Source organism: Cibotium barometz, chromosome 5 (genome assembly GCF_041138505.1).
Source record: "Cibotium barometz isolate CiBa-2024 chromosome 5, ASM4113850v1, whole genome shotgun sequence".
Lineage (NCBI taxonomy): Eukaryota > Viridiplantae > Streptophyta > Polypodiopsida > Cyatheales > Cibotiaceae > Cibotium > Cibotium barometz.
Genome location: NC_141050.1, coordinates 15518583 through 15536023, shown reverse-complemented (window position 1 = coordinate 15536023; position 17441 = coordinate 15518583). Strand labels below are relative to the sequence as shown.

The window sequence follows — 17441 nt, the reverse complement described above, 5'->3', positions numbered from 1 at the left end:
ACTTTCAGCCCAAATGAAGTCAAATGGCCAACTTTTACCTCTACTACACCTTATGTACCTCGTGCAAGCTTCACTCCAACCTCTACTCCCATACCACAATATCCTAGTGTGTATGGGCAGCCAAGGAATGTGAAATGGAGTGGTTCTATGGCCAAACCTCCACCCAAAAGTGACATTAAATCCTCTTCCCTTCAAGGCAAAGTGATTAAGTAGTTGACACAAGCGGAGATGGATGAGAAGAGGAAGAAGGGGGTTTGCGTCCTATGCAATGAGAAATGGAGTCCCAAGCATAAAAAGATGTGCAAGGCAAAAGAGGTACGGGTTAACATAAGATGAAGAGGTACCATTGGAATACATGGATGAGGCTGAATTTCAAGATTGTGCAATGATGTGATAGAAGATCCCACTCTTGACCCTTCTCAAGAGTTTCCATTTGATCCGGGTGGAGAGGATTGGGAAGAAGGTGAAACAAAAGAAAGGACAACCATGCTATGTGCCATTTCAAAAGAAGCTAAAGCGGGATGCAAAGGTTCCAACACTTTTGAGGCTTGTGAGGGAAGATTAGGGGTAGATCAATCCACACACTTATTGATTCAGGTAGCACACATAGTTTTATGAACTCTAAATCAATAAATTCTTTAAGACTATGCCCACGGGAGACGATGAAGCCTCTAAAAGTGGAGGTTACAAATGGACAGCATGAGTTGAGTAAGAGTTGGGTTGCAACAACAAGGATTTCTTTGTCTTCCGATTATGCCTATGACACCCGTTTGATTGTGCTTGACATGGGGCCCACTGATGTGGTGCTTGGATGCAATTGGTTACACACTTTAGGTAGGTTTTCAATGGATTTGCAGCACATGAAAATGTGGTTTATGCATGAAGGCAAAGAGCTATGTTTGGATGGAATTTTCAGCCATGCATTAACCTTGGTGTCTATGAGGCAAATGAAGAGAGAGTTGAAGAGCTTATGCCTTGTTTACATGCTACAACTCACTCGTCATCAAGAAGAGGAAAATGTGTTGCAAATACACGATGAAGGGATGGATGCCTTGTTGCAAGAGTACAAAGATGTGTTTGAGGCACCAAAATGCTTGCCACCTACTAGAGAAGACATAGAGCTTGAGAAGGATGAAAAACCAGTCAATAAGCCTCCTTATAGGCTTTCAAAGGTTGAGTGGGTGGGAGGAGGTGGCAAAGCAAGTGGAGGAACTTTTGGAAATGGGGTTCATACAACCAAGGCCCCTTCATTACAAAGGAATTGTTCAATAGTAAAACCTTACATATTACTGTGTAAGCTAAGGTACAAATTCTCATGTTTTCACATTAATATCAAGTAGATGGAGATGAGACTTTATCGCCCAAGATTTGTGACAACATCCTTGATAACAATGGCTCCCTTATTATCATTGTTTGGTACAATGTATCAAGTGGCAACCATGATAGAAAAGACTGAGAGGTGAGAGCCATCATGCAAGGGAGAAGAGGGTAAGAGAGGGAGAAAGAGGGAGACATGGGAGAGAGAGAGAGAGGGAGATTGGGTTGATGATGAGGAAGACTTGGAAGGAGAATGTGAAAAATTTGATGCAAGGGAGGGTAGGGTGACAGGGCAACATATAGGGAGAGGGTTAAGGGTGATGGAGAGAGAGAGAGAGAGAGAGAGAGAGAGAGAGAGAGAGAGAGAGAGAGAGAACAAGGATTTTGATATCTTTCTAATATAACTTTGCAAAATCTTAGACAAGATGAGGGAGACTTGGGAGGAAAAAGTGACTTACATTGATGCAAGGGAGGAGATGGTAAGATGGCAACAGATAGGGAGAGGGTTAAAGGTGATGGAGAAAAAGAGAGAGAGACTGGGAGAAAGACAAAGACAAGATGGGGAGAGAGCGGGAACAAGAGAGATGTTCAGAGGGAAATAGATAGGGAGAGAGAGTGGAGTTGTGGTAGAGGAGGAGCTGAGTTGGGCTAAGCGGTGATGGTGGTGGAGGAGGAGTTGAGCTAGGCTAGGTTGAGCAACAAAGCAAGGCTGTAGTGGTGGTGAAGATGGGAGGAGCTACTTGTAGAAGGCTAGTGAGAGAATATCATATTTTAAGAGAGTTTTATACAAGAAGCTCATTTGACCAAGCTCGCTCTCTGCCAAGCCTCTCTTGGCATTACATAAGTCATAAGCTCAGAGATTTCCCATAATAATTTACATGAAGTGTTTTGCACGATACAAAAAATATGGCTTGAAAATGTTCCCATGCATTCGGAGTAATGTTAGACAATGTGGTTACCCCCCTCCCAAATTTTAGCCAATGTGGTTAAACATACCCCCTCCCTAATGTTTTCGTGTGTTCGGAGTAATGTTAGCCAATGTGGTCAACATAACCCCCTCCCTGATCATGGTTCCGTTCTTAGAATCAACTGTACACTCAATTGTCTCACATTTACCTTGAGGGTTTCATTCCTTTTTTACATGTAGATATGGTTCATGTCCCGATCATGAACCATTTTTGTCTCTCTCATGAAGGGTCTACCTGGAATGCAACAATCGTAAGAGTTGGACTACTGAGAAAAGTTCATTGTCATAAAAGAGTGGCAAAAACTTAGGCCAAAGGCCTTGATTCTCATATTGTGCAAAACCCCCATGGTTTTCGTTATGGCCTCATTAGCAAGCTTATCTACTAGGTTGGTAGTGTCAAGTGAAGGTTTCCCCCCCACTTTTCTCCCAGCACTGCTACTTGGTAATAAATGCTGGCACCAGCCCCTCCATCTAGGATGGTTGTGATGTAATTGTCCTTATTTTTTATTGGAAGTATGACATCATGTCATCACTCTTGAAGTAGATACTAATTTATTCATCGGTACTTTTGGAAAAGCTTGGTGAATTGCCTCTTCCTTAGCGAGTTTGTCATCATCAGATTCATCTAAGGAGTCTTAAGGCAGTGGTTCTTACATGCTCTCTCTTAGTCTTCCATCCATCCAATCCTTTAGGGGCTTCCATAGGCTTGGTCTTCCTTGCATCACGGAGTCAACATAAATCTAAACTTGGGAGAAGAGGAAGGTGGTGAGTCCGACTATTTCTCTAGGGGTATGATCATCATCACTTACATAGCTACTATTAGGACCAATAATGCTGTCTCTAGGGGTATGACCATTATCACTTACATAGCTATCAAGACCAGTAATGGTGTATGGAATGTGTATAGGCCCTTTCGAGAGAGGCACTATTTTATTATCTCCCAGGATTTTGGAGGCAATGGCTTTAAAGCTTTTATCTTCATTACCTAATCCATGTTCCCAGTCTCCTAGTGTTGTAGATGGATTGGTTCTGCCCTTGCTTGCCTTGTGAAGGTTAATATTGGGTTCTTGATTCAGATGAACAACTATTGGTGCAAAGATTATGATGGAGGAGATTTTGGGGGGCTTCTAGGGCTCAGCTAGTTGTCTCCTCTATTTGTGGGGGTCTTCTAGGGCTCATCTAGTTGTCTATATAGGGCTACTTGACACAATGGTGATGATGCTCAGCTAGTTGTCATTGTTTGTTGCTGGTTGGGGTTCTTCTAGGGCTCATCTAATTGTTTGATGGTTGGGTTTCTCTATAGGGCCACTTGACACAGTGTGGTGATGATGCTTTTTTATGCTAGTCACTCAATAATTGTTGAGGGTTCAATTTTTGGCCAAATGAACAACTGGTCTTTACAAGGTTTCCAAACTTTGGTGCAAGAGATTATGTGGAAGAGATTTTGGGGGGTCTTCTAGGGCTCCCTCATCTGGTTGTTCTCTATGTATTACTACTTCGGTTCTTTGTCCATTAAATAGTGCCATGATGTAATCATAGGGGGACATCAGTAAAATCTATCTTGGCTATCTATCGAAGTAATGCCCACTACACATGGGCATTAATTAATACCCAAGGCCCTTAAGGCCGTGTGGCTAAGGACCCCAAGCCTCGACCACCTCTCCTGCCTCATTGCAGCACTGCACACGTACATGCATGCGTCCCTTCAGCACCACACCAATGCCATCATCTCTTCTACCTCAACTCGCTATTATAATAGCACTCGTTGTACCATGAGTAGCAACAGATCATGATGTCTACTTCGCAGACATCTCTTTTGTGCAGACCATTACCAACCATGTCAACTTCACTCGTCCACTAGACGCATGTGAAGCCACACTTCAAAAAATGGTCGGACTGTAACAGACCTTACAACTTCTATCAACCACAAGTAAGCACTTGTAGGACTGCACCATTAGGACTGGGTAGACATAATCATGAAGTAACAGAACTTTGAAAGAAGCAAAAAAATAGTCTTAATCAACATCTAAACCAGTGTTCAAATAAAAACCTTCTTTCAAATGTGAGAGAACAATGGGACTGCTAAAACACCCTCCATACGCCTTTAAAAATGAAAGAGGTTCCACTACCTGCAATCTGAATAGCCAACTTGGAAAATACTAGGCATTAAATGAGCTAGCAATTGGTTTTCCCAGCTGAGATTTAACCTAGTAGCACAGCTGCAACCGAGGACCGTAAAAACATGAAGCCACTGCTGTTGATCTTTTACTTGCAAAGCTGCTCGACAGCAGTGACAATTTGAGGTGGCTGAACAACAGTCACTTCTTCCAAAGGCCCGGCGTAAGGCGTTGGCACATCCTGTGAAGACAGGCACATAATAGGTCCATCTAAGTAATCCCAAAAATTGTCAATAATTGAGGCTCTGAGACTTGCACCAATCCCTCCAGTCCTCATGCACTCCTCAACTATCAGCACCTTATGCGTCTTCTTTATTGAGTTGCCAATAGTGTAAAGATCAAAGGGCTTTAGAGAAATGATGTCTATAATTTCCGGATCATATCCCTTATTGATTAGAGTTTTTGCAGCCTGCAAAACATGATGCCGCATGCGTGAATATGTCAAAATGGTGACATCATTGCCTGGACGAACCAGCTCTGCTTTCTCGAGGCAGCATATATATTCTTCATCCGGAATCCTTTCCTTCAAATTGTAAAGCAGCACATGTTCATAAAGAATCACAGGGTTTTCACTCCTGATGGCAGCTTTCATGAGGCCCTTTGCATTGTATGGGGTAGAGCAAGCAACCATTTGCAGGCCAGGGACAGACTGAAAATAAGATTCCAGTCTCTGTGAATGCTCTGCACCCAGCTGTCGACCCACTCCACCTGGGCCCCGAATCACGACCGGGATAGTGAACTGCCCCCCAGAAGTGTAATGCAACATGCCACAATTATTTGAAATCTGGTTATACGCTAGCAATAGGAAACCCATATTCATACCTTCCACAACAGGCCTCAAACCTGTCATGGCTGCCCCGACTGCCATTCCAGTGAAAGAGTTCTCTGCGATAGGAGTATCCAACACCCTTAAATCTCCAAATTTCTCGGCAAAACCCTTGGTCACCTTGTATGAACCTCCATAGTGTCCAACGTCTTCTCCCATGACACAAACATGAGGATCTCTTTCCATTTCCTCTTCCAGGCCCTCGCGAAGAGCCTCAAACATAAGAAGTTCATGCCTGGTCCCCATAAAGAGTTAGAAAGGAAAAAAATTAAGAAAAGCATCAAAGCTACCAAGCATAACCTCTCCATAACTTACCCTGGCTTGGCAGCAGTAGGGCTTGCAGCAGCTGCTTCCTTAACCTGCAAGGCATCAAAATTATCATTTTCTAGCCCTTTCATGATTTCTCACAATTCAACGTGCCAATACAATTGGGAAAATACCCAAAGACGGGCCAAGCAGGCATGTAAACAGAGCCACGAAGCATATCTTCACAATGGATGAAAAACCAGGTTGAGTCTAAATATGAAAACAAATACACAGGCATGTTTGATCAACATATTCAATGCGTCATGTTGTGGCAAGTTGTGGGCTAAGGGTGTTTACACACATATGGCTGTCCATTTACTGGATAGAAGGATCTGATAATGGTAGGCAGGGAAGAAAAACCATCCATCTTGTTCTTCTTCCGCCCACCAAAAAGATGTGTGTAAACACCCTACAATTGCAAGTCATCGACAAGGCAGATCAAAATGGGACACAGCCTGAATCAGAATCCATGCTAAATATCATGGTGAAAAACTCACTGCTACTGCATTGGCAACAAGTTTCGCTCCTCGTTGTCCAGTGGAAGAAGGAGGCCAGAGAGATCCATGATCCTCTCCAAGTGCTCCTATGACACAAAAGCCTCTACTTACATCTGAAAAAAACAGAGAAAAGATGTGGTGCATGTCAGTGGGAAGGTTGAAGGATAGCATGAACCTGCATATGACAGCAACCTAATGGAAATCTTTGAATATAGAGTTCAAAAAGCTAAACACGTAGCCTCAGGATGCATGTGTAGAACATCACAAACAATGCATGTAAAGCTTAACCATGCATGCAACGTATGTCATTACAGACCGCGAGATTTCAGCGGTGAATAGAGCTGCAGCCTGCTGAGGTGTGAGGAAGAGGAGGATGAGAGTTGGGAGGCAACAGTGATGCCGGCAATGAGATGCACCGTGCTTGCAGCCATCATGTCGATCCCTGCACCAAGGCCCTAATCAGAGAAAACACCTCTCTCTCTCTCTCTCTCTCTCTCTCTCTCAAACCAGATATGTTGTATAAACTCTATTTTGGAATAAGATAAATTTTGAAATATATACAAGGGGAGAGAGAGAGAGTTTCTGTCTCGGAAAGCTAACCCGAATTTGATCACTGTGCAAGCAAGAAACCCCTTATTTGAACTCTGTGCGAGCAAGCTAACCCTAATTTGATCTCAGCGTGAGCGATCTAACTATCTTATCTTTGTAGTTAAACCTCTATCTCAGCTAAAACCCTGAACAAAGCCCTGATTTGGAAATACGATCTTACCAGGTTCAGCACCTGCCCTCTCGCAGATCCTTCGAAAAGGGGCGCTTGCGTTTGATGACAATGGAAGTTTGAGGGATGCGAGGGAAATTTAAGCGCGGTGTGCAGAAGAAGGGGACAAAGTGGAGGCCATCAATTTCTCAGGCGAACTCATGCTCCGAACTGGCAGAAAGATGAGGCCAACATGTGCTTAGTCTGCAAGCCTTGCTTTCATCGCCTACCCCTCTCTCTCTCTCCTCTCTCTCTTAATTGCATATCTCCACATAGCTAAAATAATAATTAACTAGTCCTTGAAATAAAACCTTATGAATTCGTAGGTATGATGAGCTCTCCCAAGTAGTAAAGCATCATATTCTAGCACTCTTCTGATTCCTTTGCTTCATCAAAAGAGACAATTTCTTATTCATTACATAAACTGGCAATTAGAGCATGACTTGCATCAACATGAAATGCGTGATGAGAACCTACACGTGTTCTGCTAGGCAAAGGAGTAGGTCACGTAGTGTTTGCACTAGCCATTTTGGCATACTTTTTGACTCTTCAATTTCTCTTCTTTCCTCATCAACTCCATCATCCACATTTGTCTCATCAATAGGCTGATCTCTGTGGACTGAAAAAACATGTTGGATTTTAACCTGTGTGAGCTGATTTTCAGCATTCCTTTGAGTCCCCAAATGCTCTACATCAATGTGTCCTGCATTGAACAATGGAAGGAGAGTGTCGAATATGTTCTGCAAATGTATATTTTGCTATTTTTTACATAAAAGCAAGGGCTAGAATTGCATCTTCCACAAATACAACATCTAACAATAATCCACTTGGTAGCAAGATGATAGAGACGGTAACCTTTACTTACCGAGCTATGCCCCACAAAAATACATATAATAACCTTATCATCAAGCTTACTTTGTGAATTTGCTCATGTACAAGTACATAAGCAAGACAACCAAAAATACATAAGTGAGCCACACATGGCTTTCTACCATTTAATGAAATGACTGAAGAAGTTTTAAAAAAAACTGCACATTATGTGTATTTCACAAAAAAGAACAACATTAGCAAAACACCATAGTGCAATGGTGGCATCCTTTAAAAGTAAAAATCTACACAAAAATTAACTCTAACATGAGTAATTTGCAAAATGTTGCAATGCATCAGTAAGACCATTTAAGTGTCAATGGCTTTGCACCAAGATGCTAGAATGAACCATTAAGCATTCCTCCTTGTAAACTAGTGTATATACCCAAATTACATGTGCACAGAAATAATTTACCATCAAATCCCATATAGATGTTTATGAAACACATATATAATTTGCCTAAAACTAATAGCAACCAGTAAATAATCATCAAAAAATCTTACTCATTCATGACACGAAGAGCAATGATTCTGCACCCAAGCTTAGATGCTAAATAGCATGAAGCAACTAGGCATACTATGCCTACGTAATCCTCATATGCATATATGTGCATGTATGTACATCATTAACATACCAGAATAAAAAATTAACCTCAAAAAACCTCTTTTGATTTCTCACCCAACCTAGAACAAAGATCCAAGCAAGACTGGTGCTACAAACCACTCACAAGTCCAAAGCGGAAGTAGTTGTTCCATGGCAATAGGGGTCTAGCGTAAAAAATATATACATAGTGCACCTATGAAGGCGTGGGGTGAGAGTAAGTACTTCTCTGATGCATGTTCTTTAGGCGTAGACACGGGACAACATTTACACATAGCTTCTGAGCACCCTAAAAGCACTCTCGTGGTGGGTGATCAAATGGGATTCCAAAACCAAAAGGTAATAAATCTTTTTAGCACACCCATTTTCCATGAGAGCATCTAACATATATGAGCCATAAAACAAACTTCAAAAGGCATGAAATGCATGTAGCAAACTAGCCCACCATATTAGATTCATAAAAGGAGCTCATGAGTCGTGATAACGTGATTCCTGAAATAGACACGTGGTAACACTATTAAAACATTTTTCAAGAGGGTAGCATGTGCAAAACAACCATAATAATGTGGCATTCCATCCTGTAACACTCAAAAACTTTGCATAAAGTTAACTTCAAAGAGATCGATTGGTAAAACACTGGCATACATCAACATCGTTCGACACTCAATGATTAATGGCTTCACTTCAAGATGCTAGAATGAATCATTAACCAAGTGTCTTTGAAGTAATTGCAAAACCGAACATTTTCCCTTTCAAATTTGTGCATATAAAGTTCAACACTAGCAAGATACCTGTGTACAATGGTTATTAAATCCTATAGCTATTCATATGACATACATAAGGTTTCCTAATATCAATAGCAGCCACCACATTCTTTTGTGAAAATCGTACATACATCATCTACTTACCAAAATCAAAACCTTGATCCCTCTTCTGCTTTCTCACCCTTGGCTAGAATAAAGATCCAAGCAAGATTGCTGCCATAGCACCATTGACAAGTCCGAAAAGGAATTTTTATTCGTGTGAAGGCATGGCAATGGGACATTATTTGACTAGACTCTCATGCATGCGCACACACAAAACACACAAAGATACACATAAGATACAACACACACACACATGTACGTGCGCACACATGCAACATACATACAATAGAGAAAGGAACTCACACACACACACACACACACACACACACATACAGAATCCAAATTCTTATCTTGCTTATTCGGGCCAAGTAGCTGAAGCATAGTGTTGAGCACTCTCTCAACTTTTAAGGCTCGGGCTTGTTTTATCCAAGACTCCCTCACCTTTTCACAGTTGAAAAGTTTTAAACTGTTTACATTCAAAACTTGGGACCACACCCAGGAAAATTGAAAATGAGATGGACAATCCCATTCAGAATTGTCAGGAAATTGTTGACCTGAACCTTTGAGTTGGCAAGTTTGGATGGAGAAAGCCTAAGGAAACTGGTGATTGAATGGGCTGAAGTTTTATTATGGAAGAATGCTAGAATAAGAACGAAAAGTGTGTCCAGATCTAGATCCAGATCCGAAGAATGTCCAACAAGCAGAATCCGGGTCGAATCCGGGTCCAAGCAAGAGCCGGAAAATCCCAACAAGAAGAGTTCGAGTCCAGTCACAATAAAAAATCAGGATAGGATTCTGGAGAAAATAAAAATAGAAAACAACAAAATCCAAAATTAGGAATTACATATGTAAATATGATTATAGTGTGCACAGAAATCAAGGAGCCAACTGGCAGAGCAGCGTGGAGTTGGCGAGAAAATAGAGGTTGTCGCCCTGAAAAAGGGTACATGAATGGAAAGGGAAACGTGTCATGTCACTGTCGCCTATTCTCAATCACCTCGTAAATGGTGCAGTAGGAACTCATAGTCAGATTTTGAAAGGGATTTGGGAAAATCATGGAGATGTTGAGAAGTTATGGTCGTACCTAAGGGAGGCGTGCATCATGATAATGGCTAGATACCTCTCCATGGAAGGCCTAATTCGTAAATCACTTTTGTGCAAAAATTTCGTGCTACCTTGCACTCTGAACTCTTCTATTGCTAAAGTTTGCTTTCACCCCCACCTTCTGTCCCTCAACCCCAGCACACTTGAAGCCAAAAAAATGGTGGAGTTCGAGTACCTCTCGTCCACCTTATACAAGGAGGCGGATAGGCATGCCAATGGTTGGAAAAGATGGGATTAAAGGAATTTAAGGAGCTGCCCTGGGAGAAGCTTCAGCAAAACTTCAAGGCTGCAGAGCAAGCAGCTACTGCTCTACAGGAGTCAAACATCATCACACTTCCATCACGTGAGAAGAGAGTGTTTAACCCTTTTGTATGTCTTCGAGGTATTCAAATTGTTGTGGGGCTGAGGGGGAGGCTAAGATCAAACCAGTCGATGATGAGGATCTAATTAAGGAGTTTGGCCCGTTGCTAGAGGGCAAGGCCAAAGAGTTCAAGATCACGAGCACGATGGATGAAGACTAACAAAAGTAAATGTGTTTTGTGGTGGATATAATCAATCTCACCCATAAACCATATTGCATGTCGAGGAAGGCCTTCGGGATGGTGAAGGCCGCAGAAGCTGGAACAAAGGTGGCATGGGCAGAGGGTTGTATCATAACCTGAAGGACCAGATAGGGAAAATCAACTGCCCAAATACAAAAATGAAAATTGGTCCATATCTAAGAGCCCTGTTCAAGGCACAAGTAGGAGCTGGAAAGGAGAAGGAAGAAGGCCACAAAGAAGATGCAGGGAAAAAGGAGGATGCAAGGCACAGGGAGGATGTAGGCCCCAAAGAAGAAGCTGCCTGCTGAAAAGCCCCAAGAACAGGCAAGTTCCAGACATGGAAAGGACCATGTGACATCGGGGAAGAAAAGGGCCTTTAAATTTGGGGAGAAGAAGACCGAAGGTGAGGACTACCAAGGAAGGGAGCAGTGGGGCAACAGAAGCAAAGGGCAACATGCAGCTTAAGGAGGACTTGGCGGACATTGGCAAGTTTATCCTGTCACAACAGCAAAAACAGGAGGCTACAACCACCGTAAGTTTACAAATTGAACAAGCATATGATCTCTCTGCAAACCAGTTCTGTAAATTTTCCAAATGCCATTGACACAGACTAGGTGTAGGGAGCTCTCAACTACCTCCAATGTTGCATGACAGATGGCTTGAAGGAAATGACCAAACTATAGGCAGCAAATCAAAGAAAAGCATGCTATCATCTAGATGGTAAGGAGCCAGCATGAACCCTTGCAAGAAGAACTGCGTAGGAGGAGGATGGAAGCGGGCCGCTTGGACAAAATGCAAAAGTAAATCCAAGAGCTCCAGAAGGCCAACGGTGAGATCCAAAGGAAAATGGAGAATATGAAGGAGGTAATGGCCTAGAAGGAACAAATAAATGCATAACTACGAATTGAATTGGATAGGGCCAGGAAAAGACAAGCAATAACAGAGGGCCAAGTTGCCTTGATCAGAGAGGAGCACCTCATGGTCATAAAGGAAGTGTAAGTCAAGGCCGAAAGAGACAAGATAAAGCTGGTTAAGGAAAAAGCCAGGCTGGCGGTCCTGGATGCAAAGGAATTTTTGGAGGTCTACGAGCTGAAGGCGGAGAAGATGGAGCAATGGGAAGGGCACGCAATCAAGGACCTAAAAGAGGTGTGGGGAGAATACGTAAACAAATTGATTGTCGTAATGCAAGCCCCCTCACCTTCTTGCAGGTACCATTCATAGGATGAAAATCTAGAGGGAGGATCCAGAAATCCGAATCCAGCCCAGCTAGCAGGCCTGGAACCAATACAAGTCGTGGAAGAATCTGCACCCACCCAGCCAGCCAAGTGGGCAAGGAGGTCGGCACCACTAGGGGAGGTGTCACCAGCAAGGGACAAAAGCTGCAAATGGAAACTGACCAGCAAAACAATGAATTAGAATTCTGGAAGAGGAGGTTCACCCTCTTGAAGGGAGACAGAAAGAAGCCAGCTGTGCAATCATAAGGGAAGGGGAAGGAACTTGTTATATATAAAGGGTCATCGATGGCCCGATGAGGAGCTGAAGAAACGCACGTGGGAAGCTACAAGGAAACTAGAGGAGAAGGAAAACAATGAGGCTACGCTAAGAGCACACATTGAAGAGCTAGAGGTTCTCGTCTCAAAGAATTCAAAGAGTAGCAAAAACAGGACGGGCAGATAATAAAGGCCCCCTCAAAAAGGATGTAGAGGCTGCTATGCCTACAAAGGTGACAAGAGGAAGAGGAGGAAAAATGACACTAAATGAGTTGAATGTCGCATTGACAATTGCACATGTTGACCTTCGGAAAAGACAAGGATAGATGGATGCTAAGAGGAGGGTTCACGCACGTGAAGAAAGTGCGAGCAAAGGAAAAGATGATAGAAGACTTCGAAGGCTGGGAAAAAGGGGAAAAGGGGGGCAAAAGAAGAACTATAGAAAAAAAATTAGGAAGAAATGGGCCAAAGGAGCATGGGCGTCTGGAAGGGAACTGCTCTGAAATATATGCAAAATTTAATCCAGACAACTCAGTAGGCACCTGAGACCTTCTAACTGGAAAAAAATTGAAAAATTAATGAACCAAGAAGCATCAAGGACAGAGAGACAGGGCCAAAGGAGCTCTCAGGCAGGGCATCAGGATAGGGAAGAAGCCCCTCCCCTGGAAATAGAGTAGTGCGTGGAAGCAGCACGCTCACGGAAGAGCCTGCATGGAAGCAGCAAGCTCTTATGACTCGTGGATCCGGGTGAGGAGGAAATAGCTCATTTGAAGAGCAAATCTGCTAATGCCCCTAGCCAATGGAGCCACTAAGCAGAAAGGGGAAGGGGGGTGCTAAAGATAGAACCTACAGGGATACCGCCCTATGGGTGGAAATGGAGTCGGGGTGGGAAAAGAAGGCCAAAGGAACCTAAGCAGACCATCTTCAAAGAAGGTGTCATCAGCCGAGAGCAAATAGAGCCCCATGCCTTTGCAGTAGGCATGGCTGTGGAAACAATGAAGAGGGCAAGGGCAAGGCATCCAAAGGCCCGGCCCATTGATGTGCAGTTTTGAAGGGCCGATGACATAGGGCATGCCTAGGTAAGCAGCAGGAAGAGGGCATACGAGCCAAGATATGCCTAGGATCGCCCCATCAAGTTCATCTAAGGGGGCATAACAACAGAGGAGGTACCAAACAAAGGTGTCCAGAACATGCCATAAGGAGTCTGGACGGGAGGATTCAGACTCAGAGGCAGTCCAGACACAATTTTTCTAAACAGCAATTGTGGGCTTTGCTGGCTGGTGCAGTGTCCACCGTGATCGCCAGGTTTTGGTGGCCAATTAGCTTGTTTGGCCACCGCCCAAATCGACGCTCGGACTGACCGTTATGCAACAAACCAGGCCTTCATGTTCTGTAACAAACTTGTAAAACAGCTTCTTGAAGAACAGGTAGTACCCATGTAGTTGTAAAGGAAAAAAAGGGAATTAGTTAGATAAGGGGATATAGGGGTTAGAGTAGACTTGGTCTACCCAGTTGAGATGGTAGGGAAGGAGCGTATTACTATTTGGATAGTTAAAGAATCATGTCGGGTCTACTTGGGCCCAAAGGAGAGAAGCAATATTGAATAGGTAAACAGGAGAGTTAAGTGAGCAGTTTATGAGCAGAGCTCTTGCTAAGGCATTGTACTATATTGTTATTACTATGTTCATTCTACATATCTATGTCTATTCAGTGTTCAATCTTGTGTTAAGTGTAGTCCTGTCTGGATGCGTATCACTATCCTGATTCAAGACAGACTTACGAACTAACCTACTTTACAGTCATTGATCAATCTCCCCGCATTTAGGCAGACAGGTAGCTCAACGTCCTAGCATTGGCTTATTGCATTGGACGCGGCTGCATTAGTCAATGCTCCTCTAGAGCCAACTAGGTGGTCTAGAACCACGTAAGTGTCGGACTCCAACACTCTCTCAAGCACATCTTTCATAATTTTTGCTACGTGTAAGTTGATAACCGCTCTTATGCTACCATTCTTTCTTAGAACCACTAGTGTAGGAGACACCCATATTATGTATGCTAAATCTCATAAATCTTACACTAAGTGGATTTTTAAATTCTTCTTTGGTCAACTTTACATAAGCAAAAACTAGAACTGGCTCCTTTTGATTGTTTTCTCCCCCTCGCTTGAACACATAATATTGTTGCCTCTCCTCTATGCCTTTTTACTTTTAAAAAAATTAACTAGCATATGTTTTAAATATACACTAGAAAAATAGTCCCCTTTGCTCATGCTTTTTTTTTTAAAAAAGCACCTCATGCTTTTTGAATAAAAAACCATAATGTTTTTTTTAATGTACCCCTAAATTTCACATGTGCTTAGTGTCCTACTTTTTTGCCTTGTCAGCTGCCCTTTCCATGCATCAACATGCTGCCCCCTACTACATTTAAGCAGAAAATCGACAAAAATTTGATAGCATACACGCGGAAAAAACCACAAAAATGTATAAAATATTTTTTTAAACCATAAAAATGCTCAAAAAAATTCTTAAAAATTAGAAAAATTTCCTAAAAATTATAGAAATTTAGGGAATCCATTCTACCAAAAATATCCACAATAAAATATGTGATAGTTTGGTAAAACTTTCCATTAATGCTTATTTTAAACCACAAAAAATAGGAAAAAATAGCATTAAACTCATGGAATTCTCCCGTAGCGTTGATTCATCCATTGAATAGTAGTAACATGCGTTCCAACCGTCATATCGACGATCCATGTGCAAATCATATACACACCTAAGGCATCCCCTATATGTGCATACATGCACGCATGACTCGCAAAAGCAATGATGACCAATGGTGTAACTTCTAGCAAAGATTACCCATATCAAGCCTTTACTACGAGGATACAAGATGTGCCCATGTAAGAACCATGCCACTATGTTAGCCATATGGCTTGGGCTTTGGCCCACTTGGTAGCGTAATCACAGGCGACAAGAATGTACTTGCACACCAACTGTGTGGGCCATTGGGACCTATGGGGCCACCAAAACAATGTCCCACCACCAATTGGTAGCATAATCACAGGCAACAAGAATGTACTTGCACACCAACTCTGTGGGCACCACTGGACCTATGGGGCCACCAAAATAATGTCCCACCACCTCTCAAAGGGTGACCATGCTAGGGAGATCTGGAGAGGCCTATTAGACTGATGGTGGGTGGCCATGCTAGGGAGATGTGGAGAGGCCCTCGTGCTCTACTACCCAGCGCAACACTTTTTTTGTTGACTTGTCGGCTCTATGTTGTGCCCTTTGATGCTGTGGTTGATGGTGGCTATTCATGCACACACACACATCTCTATTCGTGCTGTGTGGAGTGTACTTATACACACCACAAAGCTTTGTCTTCTACTCAAATTACACTCAAAGAAACCTTCTTTCTATCACACATAATTCGGCATTCTCTCAAAGAGATAAGACAAACAAAATGTAATTTTTTGTTTGACAACTTCTTAACAAGAAGAAGAAGGTTAAATTTAACCATTACAAAGAAAATAAGGATTATCTTATCTTTTTCCAGAGCTTGTTTGCATGTAAAGAAGCGAGAGAGAACTACGCCGACTCTGATACCAATGTTACATCTCCATAGCAATCACCATAGGCCAAAGAGGGAAAAGAGCTCCAATCACTACCCAACCATAGAGGAATATGGATAAGTATCCACATTGCTAGCTTATATAGTGGCCTGCCTGCCCACACTAGCCTGGCCGCCCACGGTTCTCTGACCTGGGCGGCTCACCCTTGAACCCCGAACACACTCTTCATATGCACTCCGACGTGTGGACACCGTGTCCGGTCAAGCTCTACTCTCGCTCTATGGGCAACTCATGCATGTCGTTTACAGGCTACGTGACATGGTTTCTATGCGTAAAATGATCTATCATGTGTACAAGTGATTAGGCTTTTGCTGCCAGTCAACAAAGAGGCAAAGGTAAATCCTTTCCTTAGGGTAGGTATGGAAACCTGTTCACTACATTAATGAGTGTAGGAAATGGCTCGAAAAAGAAAGACTCAGGTATGGTTGTAGCTGATGCGTCAGCATCATCTAATGTAGAAAACAAAGAATCTGTAAACTATGCACATGATTATTGGACTTTCATTGTGTAGTATAGTTTTGACCCTTCATATAAGGATGTATGCATGGTTGTTATAGATGTACATGTTTGGTATTTTAATAGTGGTGCTAGTAAGCACATTACTTCTCATCGTAGTTTGTTCTCATCACTTTAATTTGCTCTACAAGGAAACACCATTACCTGTGCAAACAACTCCTCATATCATGTTAAAGGAGTTAGTAAAATTGTTCTCATAGCTACAAATGGTGAAATAATCACGCTTTCAGATGTATTATATGTACCAGGGATCAAGAAGAACTTGTTATATGTCTCTGCCACCATTACTAAGGGTAGCTTAGTGGTTAAGTTTATGGATGATAGATGTATTGTTCATGATCATAGTGAACGACAATACAATTGTTGCTTCTAGTACTTTGTCTCATAGGCATGCTGTATATACAGTTTCTGCCACCACAAAGACAATGGATGATGCTAAGCTGCTATGGCATGCATACTTTGGTCACTTGAACTTTGGCAGTTTGTTACATTTGCATAAACATGACATGGTGTCTTTGCCACATCTTGAAGCCCCTATTAAACATGTTTGTGATGGTTGTATTCTTGGAAAAATGCAGCGAACATCATTTCCTGAAGATGGTTCAATTAGAGCTATCCAAAAATTATAGCTTATACATAGTGATATATGTGGTCCTATGAGGACACCATCTATTGGGAGCTACCTCTATTTGTCACATTCATTGATAATTATTCCCCTATCATCTCATTGTGTGCTCCCTTGAGCTTCTCCACTGTGTGTGTGTGAACATTCCTGCAACCCTATTTCCAACAAGTACTTTAAAAAAAAGGATGATTGGGCTTTTCTAATTTATATGAGATATTAATACTTACTGCAAATAAGGAGCATAGGAACCCCTATCTCCTGCACCATATCCTCACTTTATGGAGAAACCAAAGCACTCAAGGAAGAGATGCTGCCCCCCAAATTTAGCCTTCTAATGTGGTGTCCTCTT

At 42.4% G+C, this 17441-nt stretch overlaps 1 protein-coding gene across 1 annotated transcript; it reads right to left on the bottom strand.

Annotated features, from left to right (window-relative positions):
* Positions 1 to 4306: 4306 nt before the first annotated feature.
* LOC147638111 (pyruvate dehydrogenase E1 component subunit beta-like) lies at positions 4307 to 7121 on the bottom strand. The gene is made up of 5 exons (XM_086798021.1): positions 6860 to 7121; positions 6407 to 6532; positions 6091 to 6203; positions 5603 to 5646; positions 4307 to 5522 (listed from the first exon to the last, which is right to left on the bottom strand). The coding sequence occupies exons 2-5, from the start codon at positions 6522 to 6524 to the stop codon at positions 4550 to 4552; spliced, it is 1248 nt and encodes a 415-aa protein (XP_086654147.1). The 5' UTR covers positions 6525 to 6532; positions 6860 to 7121; the 3' UTR covers positions 4307 to 4549.
* Between the last annotated feature and the right edge of the window lie 10320 nt (positions 7122 to 17441).

Coding starts and splice junctions, on each gene's coding strand:
- LOC147638111 (XM_086798021.1), bottom strand. CDS start 6,524: ATGATGGCTGCAAGCACGGTGCATCTCATTGCCGGCATCACTGTTGCC. Junction 6,204..6,406: donor TTCACCGCTGAAATCTCGCG/GTCTGTAATGAC, acceptor TGTTTTTTTCAG/ATGTAAGTAGAGGCTTTTGT. Junction 5,523..5,602: donor CCTACTGCTGCCAAGCCAGG/GTAAGTTATGGA, acceptor TATGGGGACCAG/GCATGAACTTCTTATGTTTG.